Source organism: Lipotes vexillifer, unplaced genomic scaffold, assembly GCF_000442215.2.
Source record: "Lipotes vexillifer unplaced genomic scaffold, Lipotes_vexillifer_v1.1 scaffold1463, whole genome shotgun sequence".
Taxonomy (NCBI): Eukaryota; Metazoa; Chordata; class Mammalia; order Artiodactyla; family Lipotidae; genus Lipotes; species Lipotes vexillifer.
In genome coordinates this window covers 574655-593017 of record NW_006778536.1, presented here as the reverse complement: position 1 = coordinate 593017, position 18363 = coordinate 574655, and the positions used below count along the sequence as shown (strand labels likewise).

General features: G+C 49.1%; 3 protein-coding genes across 3 annotated transcripts in view; 2 read left to right on the top strand and 1 right to left on the bottom strand.

The window, feature by feature from the left end:
- Positions 1 to 9794, bottom strand: part of MED10 (mediator complex subunit 10) — a 55785-nt gene extending 45991 nt beyond the window's left edge. Inside the window, exon 1 of the mRNA XM_007451656.1 lies at positions 9727 to 9794. Coding sequence (XP_007451718.1) covers positions 9727 to 9794 — 68 coding nt within the window. The remainder of the gene's footprint in view (positions 1 to 9726) is intronic.
- A 572-nt stretch (positions 9795 to 10366) lies between these two features.
- On the top strand, positions 10367 to 11056 carry LOC103071718 (laforin, isoform 9-like). The gene has a single exon (XM_082930922.1). The coding sequence runs from the start codon at positions 10367 to 10369 to the stop codon at positions 11054 to 11056; it is 690 nt and encodes a 229-aa protein (XP_082787048.1).
- A 1-nt stretch (position 11057) lies between these two features.
- Positions 11058 to 18363, top strand: part of UBE2QL1 (ubiquitin conjugating enzyme E2 QL1) — a 45040-nt gene continuing 37734 nt past the window's right edge. The window contains exon 1 of the mRNA XM_007451654.1: positions 11058 to 11831. Coding sequence (XP_007451716.1) covers positions 11058 to 11831 — 774 coding nt within the window. The remainder of the gene's footprint in view (positions 11832 to 18363) is intronic.

Below are 18363 nucleotides of genomic sequence, written 5' to 3'. Positions count from 1 at the left end.
AAAAAAAAAATGTGTGCACACTTAAAAGTGAGCCTTGGTGACACAGCGCTTCCTAGACTAGCCATCGAAGAAGTTTGGAATTAGAAGCCACGGCCATGCAGAGCGGGCCAGGGCTCTGCGCTGAAGAATCCCATCCCCTCCGTGCAGGGCACAATGGGGACTCGTTGGGCCAAGAGGCTTCCTCAAGGGTGCGGGCGTGGGTGTATTCATTTACTAGGGCGGCCATAACAAAGTATCATGTTTACACAGTCCTGGTGGCTAGAAATCCAAGATCAAGGTGTTGGCAGAGTTGATTTCTTCTGAGGCTCTCTCCTTGGCTTATAGTCGGCCACGTTCTCCCAGTGTCCTCACGTGGTCATCCCTCTGTGCCTGGGATCTGTATCTTAATCTCCTCTTCTTACAAGGACACCAGTCATGTTGGATAGGGGTCCACCCTAATAACCTCATTTTACTTTTATTACCTCTATAAAGGCTCTATCTCCAAATATAGTCACATTCTGAGGTATTAGGGGTTAGAACTTTAACATGTGAAGCGGGGTGAGGGACCCAATTCAGTCTGTAACAGGGGAAAATTGTGAGTGGGTGTCTTGAGGCATTCATAGACCTCTCCTCGCCCCCAACGCATGCTCAAGTTGACTAATTCAAATAACTGGCGCCCCAGGGGGGTCACAGGTAACCGGGGACGGTGAGCTGAGGGGTCTCCGGGAACTGTGAGCCTCTGGGGCTGGGGAGGGGGTCATTTTTGGGCACATAGAACATAATCGGGGCGGGGTGGGGTGAGGGACAGGCCAAACCCAGTGCAGGGAGGAGCTCTGCAGGAGGGAAGGGACAACGGGGCTGCAGCATGGAAATAAGGTCTGGATCCCACCTGCTTCTCGTTAGCTCAGAACTGGCCCTGCTGCTTGGATGGAGCTGGTAGTTCAACATCCACATCTGACATGTGTGAAATGACTGATAGCAACAAAAGAGGATCCACACCTCAACTTGAGTGGCTCCTCTACCTGTTGAAAAACATATTCGCTGTCTGCCCTGCAAGACAAGATTCTACGTTCAAATTCCTCTATCCCAAACCCCAAATATTGTTTATATAATGAGTCTCAAAATAAAAGAAAAATGTCAGAAGACATTCTTCATGAATTCTGATAAGGATGTTATTCTTTTTGGAGGCATCCTAATTAGAAAGCTACACAATAAACCCCAATTCCAACAGAGTTATTCTCCTCTATCAGGTAGATGGTAATTGCTTTTTAAAAAATATATATGTGCACAACTCGTGGCTTATCTGCTTAAGCTATCTGTTTGGGGGAAGTAATATCTAATCTTCTTAAATTGCCTAAGTTTTTATTCTGCAGAGTCTCACTCAGAATAAAATCTCTTTTCAAGAAAAATATTGCTGCCTAGATGAAAAAGCAGCACTGAAAATATAGAATATTTTCTCAGAAAAGACAAGAGCAGATTGTCAGAGAAAAGTAGCTCAGTGAACACACACGTGAAACTTCTGCCACAGAGGCTGGAACTATTTCAGACTGAATGAAGATAAAGGACAGGATGGGGACCCCAGACAGTCACCGAGGTGATCCAGGCTGTGCCACAACAGGCAACATTGGAAGGTGTACCCAAAGTTAGGAGAAAGCATGGGTGCAGCTGGAGATCCCAGGATGAATTGGAAGCTGCTTCCCTGGATGACCAGTACCAGTTCCCTCCTTCTGGAAGCGTGCCCCTCACCCTCAATCATGGAAAACAAATTCAGAATCAGCCTTGCATCAGGTTGCAAAGTGATAGATTCAGAGGGGGGTCTTATAAGCGTTTGCTCCCCAGCTACTTGTGAATGCAAAGAGCAACAATGAAGTTTTAGGCTCTTCAGCCGCTCGGGCTCAGACACATTGGGCAGCTTGGGATGGGGGTGGCCTCCAGGCTCATCCAGACCCCAGGAAAGGGGTGGGGGAGTTCCAGGCATTTTAGGAGTAATCCAGTGTTGATTACCCCCAGGGTCATAGAGGACTGTGACAGTAGGAATGCTGCAGTGTCTGGATTTCTATCCAAGGACCACTGCACAAACACATTTCCAGCCAGGCAGTATCACTGGTGGGATTGCTTTGATCAAAACACAGACTTTTCTATTTGAATATTCATTACTGGATTAATTCATTTATGCATGTATTCGATCATTCAGTAAAAATACGTTAAAAAATGCCATCCACTGAAAGACAGAATAAATTTAACTCACATTGCTTTTGAAGATATTTATTATATATCTTAAAATCTCTTCTGTTGTTCTTTGAGCTTTGTTTCCTTGGATGTTAGTTCTTTGGTTAGGGTTGCTTTTCCTCAAACATTTGGTGGTGTTTTATTCTCTGTGCATGTGAGATTGCTCAGGAATCCCTGCTCATCCCCTGGGGAAGGCTGATTCTGAATTTGTTTTCCATGATTGAGGGTGAGGGGCACGCTTCCAGAAGGAGGGAACTGGTACTGGTCATCCAGGGAAGCAGCTTCCAATTCATCCTGGGATCTCCAGCTGCACCCATGCTTTCTCCTAACTTTGGGTACACCTTCCAATGTTGCCTGTTGTGGCACAGCCTGGATCACCTCGGTGACTGTCTGGGGTCCCCATCCTGTCCTTTATCTTCATTCAGTCTGAAATAGTTCCAGCCTCTGTGGCAGAAGTTTCACGTGTGTGTTCACTGAACTACTTTTCTCTGACAATCTGCTTCAATCTGCTATTGTTTGTCAAGGATGCCTTCAAGTTTCATGTCCACTAATGAATCTCTTTCTTGTTTTCTAGCAGTAATGCTGGTGGGAGTGTAAAACAGTTCAATCAACATGGGAAAGTGTTTAGAAGTTTCTTGTGGAGTTAAACATATGCCTAGCCTTTGACACAGCCATTCCACTCCTTGTTATAACCTGAGAGAAGTGAAAACATATATCCAAAAAGACTTGCACCTCGGTGAGCATAGAAGTTATATACACAATATTCAAAACTGGAAACAACCCAAATGTCCTTTGACAGGAAAATGGATAAACATATTGTGGTATATTCATGCAATGAATACTACTGATCAATAAAAACAACTACTGACACATACACGACATGGACGAATCTCACCGTGAAATCATATACTGATTATATATCACTGACAGAAGCCAGATATGAGTACATACTGTATAATTCTATTAATATAAAGTTCAAAAACAAAAAGCAAAACTACTTTATGGTGATAGAAATCAGAACAAAGGGTGCCTTTGGTGGAGGATTAGGGTAGGCTTGACTTCAAAGGAACATAGGGGAACTTTCTGGAGTGATGGAAATACTCCATATCTTGATTGAGGTGTAAGCTACACAAGTGCATACATTTTTCAAAACCCACTGAGTTGTGCAATTAAGATCTGTGCACTACACTGTATGTAAATGAAACCTCTATTTAAAAATTTTTGAAAATAAGATACTATTTGAGTACCAAATTTGCAGAGTTCATTTTTCATTATATTTTTCAAAGCTGACATGAGAGCAATAAGGCATTTATTGTCATACACTACTGTTACGATAAATAGCAAAAAAGGTTCAGAAGATTCCGTTATACTCTAACGCTTTGAAAATGCATAAGATAAATATAATACATGTTCTCAGTTTCAGCTAATTACAATATTTCACTCACCACCCCTCAGCTTGCCAGGAAGCAGAACTGACTTTTCTTTCTCAGAACACTCTATTTGGACCTATACTTAAGGTAACAGTGAGTAGAGACACCACCTTGACACACAATATCAGCTGTCATTTCACACTTCCACACAACCAGAAAGTAACTGTCTTTGCCTCAAGCAAAGATGGAAAGGACAGGAAAAACGAGGTGATTATCTCTGGAAATCTCTCCAGGACCAAGCAGTTTCTTCTTCAGAAAACAATGCATGACTCATTTCATCGGTCAAGCATACCTTCAACTGCCAGAGAAAATCTAAATTCCGTTATTACAAAAGCCATCTTCTCCACTCAAAAAGCTAAGTAGAGCCCAGGAGGAAGCCTTCAGAGATCGTCATGGCGACAGTTCACACGGGTCCTCCAGGCAGCCCGCACGCTGACCCGCGTTTGGACTGGACCACCTGACTTTTGGAAGTCCTGAATGAACAAAGGGGTCAGGATGTTTCGATAGCTTCTGAAAGTCGCTGCAGAGGGGAAGCAGCAGCGGGCCGAGGCAGCACATGGGGACAGCACACAGCAATTCTACAGCCATTTCTGGCACTGATGGCATTTCTGGGAGGTGAGTGGCTAAAACCTAAAGGCAATACCCTTCTTTCTTTTGGCTTCCTCAGCACCCCTGTTTCTTCTTTTGTTTCTCAAACACTTCAGTGGCTTTGTAACCAATTATCTGCATTAAATATCTCCTGTTGAAACACTTAGCCTAGCTCTGTGTTCCTGATTAGACCCTAACTAATACAGGGCTTAAGACCAGGAGTGGGTCCAAAGATTGAGATGACCAGCCAATGGCTTTGACCTCGAGCACAATGATGGAATCGATGCTGGTGGAAAATGGAAAATTGGTAGTTAGTGTAAAGCAGCATCACAGTTCCATAATTATCACCCCCTGTGGTTGCCTGAGATGTGGGACATACTTGAAAGGAAGGTTTGGGGAGAGCAAGTAGCTGCTGCACTTGACCGTGACAGTAGAAACGCTGATGACGGTGGAAAGGCAGAAGATGAGCTCCTCTGAGCAGTGGAGAGAGAGCTGGCAGAAGGAAAACAGCAAGCTCAGAGAAAAGAACACTCAGTCCAAGAAGAGTCAGAGCAGGCAGGACACTCCACGATGGCCCCATAAGACTGTCATAACCCTTAGAGTGAAAGGACTGGTACAGCACCAGTCCCCAAATTTGATTATTGAGGATGCAGGATTAGGAAGTACATTGAACTCACAGCCTTGCCAACACTCTGATGTAAAACTTTGAGCATCGATTGGGAAGAAATAGCACCCTGAGAACTGAGACGGGCCCATGTGGGTGACTCAGAAAGCTTTGAGAACCTGCAACCCTGACACTCCTTGCCTGTGAAAGCAGTCTCTCCACACCTGAGTGAAAGTACGAGCTCCCTTGCCTGAAGACCCCATACTAATCTTGCCCAAGGGAGTTGCCTTGCAAGGGAAGGCCTATTCTCCCCAACACTCAGCCACCACCGCTCACTGCCACCAAACCAGAACCCAGCTCACCCAAGGGGACAAAGGCCACGTCTGACCCAAGAGGAGAGGGCTTGTACTCCAAAGGAATTGCAACACAGTGTGAGCTTACACCAAATCCGAAGGGCAGGCTGAAGAACTGCTCAGGTACAGGCTGGAGAAAATGCCCGATAAAGATCACGTGCACACACACGTGATCTGATCTTCTTCACTTTGGTTTACGCTCCTAAATTAGCTATTAAGCACAGGTGGTAAAGACTTCCACCTGACCCCCAGAATCCACACCTCCCTGTTTCTTTCTAGTGAGTTTAACCTGGCACATGCTATCCAGTGAAAAATGACGTCTCCCGTGCCGCCTTGGAGATGGGTGTGGAATTGGCTCTGAGCGGTCTATGGAATTCCCAGGACATTTAATTACAGCTACATCCAGAATGAGCCAAAGGCAGCAGGTGAAGCCACGAGGGAGGCCGTGTGGCAACTGCCTTGTCCTATTACATACAACAGAAATAAACTTCTTATTCGAGGCCCTAGATTACGTTTTGTTAAAGCAATCTAACCAGTGCTCTACCTAATACAAAACATATCATTTCAAAATAAAAACACTGCTATATATTATTTAAATTTTCATGTGAATTCGTTTGACCAAAGTCCACTCACCAAGACCAACCCTTATGGAGCCTCCATCTTCTAACCTGAAGTTCTGCTTTGATGTGTTGTATTGGCTGAGACCAGGTCCCATGTCTGTGCCCGGCTGCAAGGAATCTGGGAAAGCACGTTTCTGGTTTCAAGGAAGTGAGAATCAGAAAGACGTGTACTGTATTGGTTATCTATTATTGTGTAACAAGTTGCCCAAAACATGATGGTCTACATCAGCAGTGTTCTTTCTTATCCCTCACAGTTTCTTTGGGTGGGAGAATCCGTCAGGGCACAGTGGGGATGGCTGCTTTCTGCTGCTCAGTAACTGGGGCCTCAGTTGGAGGGCTCAAAGGCTGGCAGCCAGAACCATCTGAAGACAAGTTCACTCACGTCTGGTCCCTGCTGCTGGCTATCTGCAAAGACCTTAGCTGGGTCGATGGTTGGACACCCACATGTGCGGCCTCTTTAATGAAGGTTGGGCTTCCTCAAAACATGGCGGCTGGGTTCCCAAGGTGAACATCCTGACAGAAAGCCATCAGAGCCCTGTCCTCTCATAGCACAACCTATGGAATTTGAAGACTGCATTGTGATAGCACTGGATGAGGCATCAGGCCTCGGGCTCCGGGCTCCCTCTCCATTACCTCCTGTGACTCTGGGCAAGATCCTCACTGCTGTGACTTCAGACGTCTGTGCTGTAAAATGAAAGGCTGAGTTTTCAATTAAATAACAAAATACATCTGCATCCATCATGGGTCTTGAGCAAATGCAGAGGTGAGTTTGGAACATTCCTTGACGTCCTCAAGCTCTTTCCTTTAGAGCCTGCTAGAGCAATTTTCTATAGAGTGCTCAGAGGGTGATAAAGACATCCTCCCCAGAACCCCAGCTCCAGGAGGGCAGGGTTTCTTCAATGCCATCTGTGCAGTGATGCCTGCATGCAGTAGGTGCCCACAGAGCAATAGTGCAGCACCATATGAAACTGTCTGGGTTTGAATCCTGGCTTCACTGACCACTCACTGTATTATTTTGGACTAGTTACTTAATTTCACTATAAAGTAAGGCTAAACATGGTACCTACTTAGAAGGTGTTATGAAGAGTAAGTGAATATCTATATTTATATAATATATATATAGTGCTTGGGATCGACACTTGAGATATGAAGTGCCATCTAAGCACTGGCTTTGATGATCGACAAACGAATGCCATAATAGGTCAGGTGACCTGGTGACATCAGAGATCAACACTATGCTGCCTTGCAGTGAATTCTAACAGAAAATGTTTTTGAATTTTGATAGTTATCTTAACACTTTCGTTCAAGGGAATAAACAATGTGTATGAATTGGGGGCTGATATTTTGAGCTAGTCTGGTTGATGCCTTTATGAGACTGGGGCTCCTAAAGAAATAGGACCAACTGGAAAAAAACTGGGATGTGGTGCTCTGAGACAAAGAATAAATGGGCAAACCCAGTTCTGCATCTCTTTATAAAAACTGCCACGGGAGACAGCTGGCCCCTGGCACCATTGATTCAAATGCTCATGGGAGGATCACTGGCAGGTACAACACAATTCCCAGACGACGGATGACCATGATAACCAGCTTCCCTCCCTCCCTGCCTCCCTGCCTTTCTCCCCTTCACAGCAGATTGGCCTCAGCTCTCTCTGCAGAGATCCCCTAGCCGTTCCCCTCCCCACCCCATCACTACTTGCGAAGGGAGGAGGAGATAGAGACCCACAGCTGTCCTTAGAGATTATTTTATTTTGCTAAATGCTCTCAATTCAACTATCTTAATGTTGTAAACTTAATCGCCAATAAGCTAATTTTTAAAAACTTGCTAACAATTTTTTTCATTGTAACTGCAATATATTCTTTTTCAGAGTGTTTGAAAATCAAATAAAAGAGAATAATTTTAAAAACAAAATGCAACCTCTACACATTGCTAAGCTGGGTAGGTGCCCATTCATTCCACTGGTGACGTGGAAATTTCTAGAATCTCCTGGGATAGGAGAAGGAGGGGGCCCTTCTTCCCACTGCTGCTGCTAGCATCCCGTCACTGAAGCAAATGTTTGAGTCCACGGACTGGAGGGTTGAGGAGGGAGTATGCTGAGAATACCTACCTGTACTAACGTAATAATTGTTACCATTTCAATTTTCCTCCTTGTCTTTTTTCCTACACATAGTTTTATGCAGTTGTAGCTATAGTGTATATAATTTTGCACTCTGCTTTCTTCCTTAAAACTATTATGTACATCATAAATATTTTCATTTTGCTATATAATCTTCATAACTGTAATGTTATTGCTGCATAATATTCTCTCAAGTGGATTAGGTATAATTTACCTTCCACTTATGCTATTGTTGTAAATTTAGGTCGTTTCCAATTTTTAACTAACATTTGCCTTTAGCCCTTTAAAGAGTTGATCAGAGATGCTGAAAGTGTGACAGGTAGATAATAATTAAGATGACCTTTATCTCACCTGTCAGTCTGTCCTGCTTTGGCCCCTTGTCCCAGTATCAGTATTAACTGTGATCCTTTCACTTTCAGAAAAAAATTTTAAAAAGCCCTGCATTCCAAGAATAAATTATATGATCACCCTAATAATACTTCCAGTCAGAATTAAAGCCCTAACAGATGGCTGCCTGGGATTTCAGTTAAACCATTCCCAAACCACACTGGATGACACCCCTGCTTCAGGTAGGAAACGTTTCTCCAAGGCCTCCCCCTAGGTCAGCTGGCCTGTGGGGATTACAATCACACCTGTGGAGACTTTCTCACCTCCACCTCTGGGACTGACACTGAAAGCCAACCCCGGCAGAAACCCTGCAGTGCAGTGTACTGTCTGGGGCAGCTGGTCAACCTCAGCACAGGGCTTGGGGGCACAGGGAACAGGATGTAGGTCCCAGCACACGGCTGAGCTGGGCTAGCTTCTTGGAAACACAGTTTCTTTACCAATAAAATGGGTCAGATAAAACCCGAGATGGCTTCTGTGGCCGTGAAATGATAAAACATGTAATGCCTGCCTGTCCCCACCAGTGTCACCTCCCGATCTGCTCACATCCCCTCTTCCCATAGGTTAAATGAACTCAGGGTACTTTACAGACAGATATTGTCATCTTCCTGCCCAACCTCTCTTTAAAAATCAGAGCTGGACAGAACGGGTCACAAAAAAGCCCATGAGACCAGGACAACTAGATCTCAGTCAGTTGCAGCCCAGATTTGGTCACCAGCCACTGGTCTTGCCTGGTCTGCTTCACTGCCCACTCCCACCCACTGGAAAACAGCCTCCACGGAAAGGCACCTTTATATATAGTCACTGATCCAGGGGACCACGTCCCAGGGTGGCATGCACTTGCCACAAACCAGCGAGGACTGGCGGGCACCTCACTCTACCGGGAAGCAACTCTAGAAAACTGAACCACAGGCCCGTTAGGTCTGAACTTAACGTCCGTGGTGATCTGAAGTTATTTTTCACAGGGAAATTTTTAAATAATTTATAAAAAGTGAAAATGGTAAAGACGTTTAAAAACAATCGTCACGGTGACATCAGAACGAACGCGCTCTGCTGATGAATTTAGAGGCTCCTCAAGATGAAAGCCAAACCAGGAACAGCGGTGAAGTTTGGAGTCAGTCCTTGCCCATTTGGGTTTTCGGGGTGATCCCTCCTATATTGCGGGGATCATCACCGCCCCTCCCCATTGCGCAGCTGAGCCACAGACTTTAGACTATGCGCGGCGGCGCGATTCCTGCAGACGTTGGACTCTTCACGGCTTCCCTGGTTGTTCCAGCTTCTGGGGCTCTGAAAGTGCTTTTTGCTTGAAATTTCACCAGATAAAAATAAGTTTCAATGAGTTAAAGGCAGAAAGGGAGGGGAGGGATGAAAGCGTCCAAGTTGAAGGAGGATCCCCACCCTTTCCGCGGCCAGTCCCGAGGTTACCCGCGGGTACCGGGGACTCCGGGGCCGCAGAGGGCCCGCCCCGCGCCCTGAGCGCCCGCTGGCGCCATAGTCGGATGCGTTTCACCGCAACCTCTTGGAAATGACTCGAAAGCCAGTGCTCCGTGGTCCCTTCCTTTCGGAACACAGGGACCCCCCTGGCGTGGCGGGGAGGACAGGAGCCAGGCCTGGTCGCAGGGGTGAATTCGCGGAACGGTCATCCTTTGAAGTCGGGACTCGAGGGGTTCTTTAGCGGGTTGCGGAGAGCACGCTTCCCACATTCTCCTCCCCAGGCCCTGATTCTTTGGTCAGTCCTTAGGAGAGCACCGGTTCTGCAGACCCCGGTCCAGGATTGCGGTGTGGACACCAGGCTCCATCTGGTACACACGGGATTCAATGAACAGGTTGCTTTCCATCCTTCTCCGACGCCCCTTCCCCTCCGGATTGCTCCAACTAGGTTAAGTGAGGTCGGAGGCTCGGGCCGGGGTTAGAGCCTGGATCCCGGGCGAAGGACCCGGAGCCTCTGAGACCCTCATTAGCGCGCTCACACACGTGCCCCTTCTCGCCCTGCTCCCCACCCTCGCTCCGCTCCGGCCGGACGGTCGGCTCCGCGCGGCTCTACCCAGCAGCCCGGCGCGCACCGATGTCTCCCCCCAGCGGCCGTGCGCGTGTCGCCGCAGGAGCCGGGCGGCTGGCGGGCGGCGGGGAAGCGGCGCGGCGCAGGCAGTCCCGCGGCTCCGCCCCGCGCCCCCCTCCCCGGCCGGCAGGACCGCCCCCTCCGCGCCGCGCTCGGCTCAGACTGAGCAGCCGCCTTTGCAATGTCAGCAGCCGCGGCGGCGGCGGCGGCGGTCGGGGCCCCGCGGTAGCGGCCAGCGCAGCACGGCCCGGCGGGCGCGCACGGCGCGAGCCCGCGGCCGCCTCGCTGCTTTTGGGGCGCTGCGGACGGCTCGGCGCGCCCCGAGGCGGCGCTCGGACTCGAAGCCAGCCCGGCTGCGGCCGCTCACAAAGGACCGCGGACACCAGGCTCCGGGGGGCTGCGCGCAGGGACCGGCCGGGGGACGGCCCGCCGCGGCGCGTCCCCTCCACGCTTCCCCTCCCCGGGCGGCTGGAGCCCGAGCCAGAGCGGGCCCCGTCATATGACAGCGGCGACCCAGCGGCCGGCGAGCGCGCGTGCTGCCCGGTCGGCTGCGCCACGGCCGCCGGCGCCAGGGGGGGCCCGCGCCGTGCCCCGCTGAGTGGTCGCCGGTCGCTGCCGCCCCGCGCCCCCCGCGCCCCGGCTCTCGGGCTCCGGGGGCAGGAGCCGAGGGGAACCCCGCGCCGGCGCCAAGCCTAAAATGGCCACGCTGCTCCGCAAAATCGGGCTCATCCGCCTGCACAACCGGGACACCGAGGACCCCAAGCATCACCACAACCACCGCGGCGGCGGCGGCGGCCAGCAGAGCGCGTCGCTGCGCGGCAAGGGCGGCGCCAAGAGCGGCGGCCACAAGCCGCAGCAGCAGCATCCCGCCGGGGGCGCGGGCGACGCCAGCCCCGGACCCGGCAAGGGCAAGGGCAAGCGCGCGGCGGAGCTGGCCCAGCGCGACAAGCCGCCGCAGCCGGCGGCGGGGGCGGCGAGCGGCGGGGGCCCCCGGGAACGCGCGGCGGGCGCCAGGGCGGGGCCGGGCCCGGCGGCGGCGGCGGCGGCGGCGGGAGGCGGCAGCCTGGTGCCCGCGGCGCGCCAGCAGCACTGCACGCAGGTGCGCAGCCGGCGGCTCATGAAGGAGCTGCAGGACATCGCGCGCCTCAGCGACCGCTTCATCTCCGTGGAGCTGGTGGACGAGAGCCTCTTCGACTGGAACGTGAAGCTGCACCAGGTGGACAAGGACTCGGTGCTGTGGCAGGACATGAAGGAGACCAACACCGAGTTCATCCTGCTCAACCTCACCTTCCCCGACAACTTCCCCTTCTCGCCGCCCTTCATGCGGGTGCTCAGCCCGCGCCTGGAGAACGGCTACGTGCTGGACGGCGGCGCCATCTGCATGGAGCTGCTCACGCCGCGCGGCTGGTCCAGCGCCTACACCGTGGAGGCCGTCATGCGCCAGTTCGCCGCCAGCCTGGTCAAGGGCCAGGTAAGCGGGGAGGAGGCCGGGGGCGCGCGGGGCTGGCCCCTCGGCGCTCTCGCTCCTGGTGCGCGCGGGGCTGTGTCTCTACCCCAGCCTGCCAAGGGGAGACGTTCCCGGGCGCCTCCGCTTCTCTTCCCTGAGCGTTTTCTTCTTTCCATACTTTTCCATCCCGTCTCTGCGGGTCTCCCGCTTGTTCCCGGTCGGTCCCCATCTCTCTAGAATGCGCTCTCTCCCTCTCCGCACACCCTCCTCTCTTTTCTCCTCTGCTGCTTCTCCCCTCTGGCTCTGCCCCTCTACCCTCTGCCCTGATCTCCTGACCCGCTGTCCCCATGTGCCCCTCCCTTTCCTCCTCCTCCGCCCCTGCCCCAGGCTTCCGCTCTCTCCCCCTCCCTCTCCCGTTTACCCCCTTCTCCTTTTCCTTGGCTTCTCCCCGTCTCCTGACCCCACAATCTCCCTAAGGGTGGAACTTCACGTGGACTTAGGAATCTGAGTATCCAGCCCAGTTTATTGCCCCCTTCCCTGCCCCACACGCAAAGTTTCCACCCCCCGCAGCAACAACTCAGGGGTGCTCTGCAGGTGGGGGGCTCTGCAGAGGGCCTGCTGCCTGCTGGTGAATCTGCTCCCCTGCTCTGCCCCCTTTTGACCAGCATGTAGCGCAAAGGTGAAAATTTTGCTCTTGAGAAATTTCACTGGAGAGGCAGAGGTGTGGTTTGAGTGTGACAAGGCCAGATGACCTCAAGGAAATGCATGGTACCTGGCTCCTTCCAGGACCATCACCTCCTGGGTAGTTGTTCAAGGTCTTGGTCTCTCTCAGACCTGTTTCTTCCTTCCAGGTTCCCCCTGCCCCGTGAGGTTAAATCCATTATCAGAACTAAAGATTTTTAACTAAATACTGAAATCAGGGGCAGGCTTGGTGCCTGAAACTTCTCGCCTATTGCACCAGACGGCAGCTTTACCAAAAGAAACCCCAGAGAACTTGAGAGCAGAGAATGAATGAATCTTCTGAAATGTGTTCCCCCCCCCCACAGCTGCAGGCAGAGGCATGATGGTTTTATCTTCCCACATTATATGCTCCTGATCATGTTCAATTTGGTTGATGTTTTCCCAAATCGCTATTGAACATTACTTAATAAAATTATAATTTTATATGGGTGTCTTTTAGATTTATGAAGAATCCCTGTTTTGTTTAGGAGTCCCGGAATGACCTCGATTTGATCTTTGTACAGCTAGCATTTCAGAAGCCATCAGTCCCCTGTCACCTGCCTCTGTCCCTTTCACGGCCGGATCTTTCACACTAATCAAATAATGCTTGTTCTGCCAATTTCACTAGAGGTGGAGCCCCTGGGATTCCAGGCAAATCGCATTGTGACTCCTTTGGAGAAAGGCACTTAATTCTTGACTGAGGTCTGTTGTTATCAAGTACTGTCTTGCTAGTCCATCTTTTCTGGGGTTTAGCTTCTGCTTATTTTTCGCGTTAGAAATAGGAGGGACCTGGCGGCTCTAGAAAGGTGAGGTTTAATGCTTTAGCATCAGAAATTCAGTCTGAAGCCTGTGGTTCAGCGCTGGCTCTGATGTGAAGAGTCTGTGATTCGATACAAGCCACGGGGGTGGGAGAGGGTCCAGGTTTATGTTATTATCAGGATTTATACAAATGATGGGGAAAAATATTCTGCAGAAATGCTTCTGTTATTTTTTCTGAAAGCACTGCTAATCAGAACTCTCTGGAACACTCTCTTACCTTCTTTCATTCTTCACAGAGATGACTTTGGGGATGAGGGGCAGAGGAATATCATTTTGCCTTATAATCACAGAATCATAGCATTTAGATTTGGAAGAGATCCTCAACCACAGCCTGCATTTTGAAAGATGTAGGAAAGTAAAGATTTCAAATGAGAAATAAAGACTTTTTTTTTAGAAGAGATATATGTCAGTAAGTTAAGTGTTTTCCATGTTCACGTGAATGCTGTGATTGATAGTTCTCTTGGTGCCCCTGCACTTCTATTAAATTAGGCAGGTCCTTGTGTATATATGTCTTTTCTTTGTAATCCAAATTGAGAGTCTTCATACAGTCAGCAAGTTAAGAGACCTTATTGTTGAAAGTAATTATCACTATTTTTATTTATTAATTTCAAAATCTTACTTAGTTGAACTCAGGGCCGTCCATCTAGCATATTGTGTTATATCACCTATTCTAAAGTCTAGTTATGAAATATCTGAAAGGAAGGTGAGTACTCAGCAATTTATAAAAATACCAATTCAGTTTCTTTGCACTTTTCGTGCTGACTTCAACATCCAAAAGAGAGTCGTGTAAGATATACACAAACAACTCAAAATGCAGTGTAAGAACAGGAGGAATGAATGTTTATCAGTGTTTCAATATTCTGTGCAGGAAAGGATCCTAATAGTGTCTCAGGGCCCTCAGCGTTATGGTGCCTTTCCTGCTTTTGTAAATTTCTTACCTACAGATTGTTCATTGCACTTACTGTAGTTACCAAATTATTTCCGTAGTTGAAGGTAGTTAAAGGACTTTGGGAAAGCAATCAAAATACCTGATTAGGTATTCAAAGAGAACCAAGAGTGCTACCAAACCAATGATTACTTTAAAAGGCAGAACCGTTCCATTCTAGTTACGTTCCTCCATCTGTTGGCACTTTCGTTTTTCTTAAGCAATGAGATTAGAAAAGGCTCGTTTTCCTCTTTCATAACTACTAAGCTTAACTTTCTGAATTGGGGATATCCTAAGTTGATTTTGTTTCTCTACCTTTAGAGAAATCATAAAATACTTTTAAGGGTTTCATTGATAATATTAAGAAAAGATCTGCTTAACCATTCTGTGTATAGTATTAGTGTTTGCGTTTGTCTCACGGCGTGACAGATTCAGTCATTTCACGAGACTGTTACCTGACTCCTAGGGCCCATGTTATCAGAATCTCTCATGTGCTACCTTATGGATTGTGGTTGTTTTAAATTAACTTAAAAATTTCTTGTATGATATATTCTTTGTAGAGATAATGACATACATACCTTGCCTATTTGTTTATTACCAAATCCTCTTTTGACTACAAAGAGACATTTTAGGTAACTCTTGGTTCCTGCAATTAAATGAAAAATCCCCATACCTGGGAGGGTCCTGCCCAGGCCGGGCCTTGGCGTTCACTGGTGTGTGTACCAGGTCTCGCACCTGGGATGATTGATGATGCAACAGAGACCCTCTCCTTGCAGCTGTGTGAGCAGAAGGCACCCAAAAGTAGCTTGAGGGTGCACTAACTCAGGGTTCTACTTTCACATCAGTTTGCCTCCTGAGTGTCCCCTTTTTAATTAGTTAGACATCGCCAGGGGCAGGGAACCAGACGGCACTTGGAAGACAGTTCCTTACTCCTCCTCTGTCCCCTCAGTGCCAACCATGCGCCTCAACCCAGCATGAGGACGATGTGGCAATAATAGCAGCGGCATTTACTGTTTGCTCTATGCCAAGCTCTGGGCCAGTGAAGCACTTAGGGTGTTAACCTTACCTGATTCTACTGTTTCCGTGGTCACCGTACAGGTGAGGAAACCTCAGCTCCACACGGTCAGGTGAAATAAATGCAGCCTCGTGTTCTAACACTAGCAATGAGTGCGAGGCTCTGAATACCAGTCCACGTTAGTAAAAGTCAGCGATAGCAGAGTCACATCCAGGCCACCTGAGCCCCTGGCCGTCTCCAGCCAGTGGTTGGCGGTGACTGGTGTGATCATCATTTGTGTCCACAGAGGACAGGTAAATAGTCAGCTGTCAGCAGAAGAATGAAAACAACAGGACTAAAACACCTTCAGTTCTTAGTGTTTGAATTAAAACTTGCTAAGTGATTCCGGAACAGTTATGTTTCCTGACAGCACTAGCTTCTGGAACTTTTGAACACAGAAAACTGGCAGGTGTTGCCACGTGTCAGTGTGTGATGAAGAAGTAACAGGCTCTGCAGATCGGCTCTGTCTGATGATAAAGTGCATCTCTGAGGTCGACTTTAGGGCTTAAAGTGTTCTGCACCATGGGTGTCACTGAGAATCTTGCACACCGGGGTGCACGCACACACACACACACACAGCCTGTCTTCAGAACCTCTTCCAAAGTACTAGGCCCGGAAATAGCTTGTTACTTATGGCTACACAATCTCCAGGTCTTATCAGAAAAAAAGTAATGAAGATAAAACAGCCTTGTGGGTTCCTAAAGTTTATTGGCTTCTGAACTATTACAATTCACACAACATTTTTGAAAGCCCTGTGTGAGTGTGCTAGGGCTACTGTCACAAAGTCCCACAGACTGGCGGGCTTCAACAACAGACATTTACTTCTCACAGTTCCGGAGGCCAGAAGTCTGAGCTCAAGGTGAGAGCTGGGTTGGGTCCTTCCAAGGGTGTGCAGAGGATGAGCTCCAGGCCTCTGCCCTTGGCTTGCAGACGACCATCTTCTCCCTGTATCCTCACGTGGTCTTCCCTCTGCACCTGCCTGTGTCCTAATCTCCCCTTCTGGTGAGGACACCAGTCGTATTGGATCAGGGCTCCATCCTAATGACCTCCGTTTAACATGATCACCTCTGTAAAGACCCTGTCTCCAAATACAGTCACCTTCTGAGGTGCTTGGGAGTAGAACTCCAGCATATCAATTTTGAGGGATCACAGTGCAGCCTATAACAAGCCCAAACAGGAATTTCTTAACCAATTCAACCTCTCATTTCTCTAGAGGCTATTGCTGGTTTGCAAAGTAACATAAATGATGCCCATCCATGTGAACACAGGACCACACCGAGGAGACCCCAGGAGGGCCTACATGAAATAGAGAGATGGTGGCTGCTTTAAAGGGAAGCTGGGAGAACCTAGCGTGTGAACCATGACAGCCAGGGGGTGGGTCCTGCCGTGTGACTCACCAAGGAGAGTGGCTTTGTGGAGGAGTCTTTTGAGTCACCGTGTCGTTGTGTCCTGTGCCCATGTGTAGGTGACGGAGGTCATTACCACCCACGATGACTCTGCAGCTTGAGGTCTCCATGTACTTGACGGTTCGGAGAAAAAAATAGCTTGTTCTGGTATCAAGTGGGACGGGGCAGGAGGACGCAGACAGGACTCTGCATCCTAAAAATAGTGCCGTGCCAACTTGGCAAGCTCCCACGTGCCCGCTCCCTGGCAAGTCTGCTCATCCCAGGGCTGACGGTGCAGTTAATAATAGTAGTGGCTTACTTTACCCAGAGTTGTAAACTTTTGAGAATCTAAAGTTGCAAAAAGAGGATGCAAATGCATTTCTGTTTACTTTTCTGATTTATAGTAAAGGGTGTGAGAGGATTGTTTTCCTTTTTAAGGGTCAGGAGAGTTTGGGGGGGGTTGTTTGTTTGTTTAATGGAAAGTGCCAACATGAACACTAAATTGAAGTTTGTTTTAGCCCAGAATCCTGCCCTTTCTTATCCTCACGAACAGGCGTGTGTGAGTCCAGGTTTAGAAGGAAGGCAGCCTCAGTGGTACCACTCTGGGGACAACTAAGGAACCAGCCAAATGGCTTTCATGGCTTTTTTTTTAAGCAGCCACTAATAGTGGGTTCTTTGAGCCACACTTCAAGTCTCCTGAATCCTAGATGTTTGCTGTGTTGATAGGGTCGTGGGAGATGGGGCAGAGGATGAGGACGAGGTAACTCCTTTCCTCTCTTTCCTTTACTTGTGGCTACACAATGGCCGGTGGTCCTCAGCCCCAGGTTAATTAGATGCTTCCGGGAACTTTTAAATTATTCCAATGCCAGGCCCTTTCCTCGAAGATTCACACTTCTTGAGGCTAAGATGAGGCCCTGTTGGAAAATCTCCTACGTTGATTCTAACAGACAAACCAGGGTTGGAAAAACCACCCTGGACCAGAATTACTCATCACGTCTACCATCTTCGGTACATCCTCCCACCACCAGCCAGAGCAGGGAGCTTCAGGTGATGGTGGATGTAATGAACCCCTTACCTTCCCCCCTCCCACCTTGATTGGACCCACTGTCCTGTGTCCACCCCGACTAGCCCTCTGGAAGCCCTACTTTTGTAGAAGAGGTCATCATACAACCCAGTCCTTCCTCCCTCCCTGGACCAAGAGGGAGTGTAAACACTGAAAAAGGAAATGTGCTCAAGAGAGTTCCTCACCCCCGGATCAGACACTGTTGTGAGGGCTTAGGTGCACGGACCGCCCAGAACTGTGGATAATTAGCTAGTTCACACAGCACAGGTACTGAGTGTCCACTCTGTATTAGGCACACACTGGGCACACGTTGGTGAATCAGATTCACAGAAAGTGCCAGCCACGGAGAACTGACTGTCTAGTGGGGATAAAGTGCAACCCACTCACATTTGTCTGTGATGTACCAGGCAGCTCTGCAGTTATCGCTTGCTTAGTATTTGGGTGAGTGCCCATTCACTGGTGCGAGTGGGCTGGACACCTGTCAGTGGCCTGTGGGTGCACCAGGGACTTGAGAGAGATGGGGTCCTGGGCTCAGCAGGCTCTTCAAAACTTCTGGGTGACGTTCCCAGAAGGAATGCTCATTGCAGGAA

Excerpts from the sequence above, each read along its gene's own strand:
- LOC103071718 (XM_082930922.1), top strand. The coding sequence starts at position 10,367 with ATGTCTCCCCCCAGCGGCCGTGCGCGTGTCGCCGCAGGAGCCGGGCGG.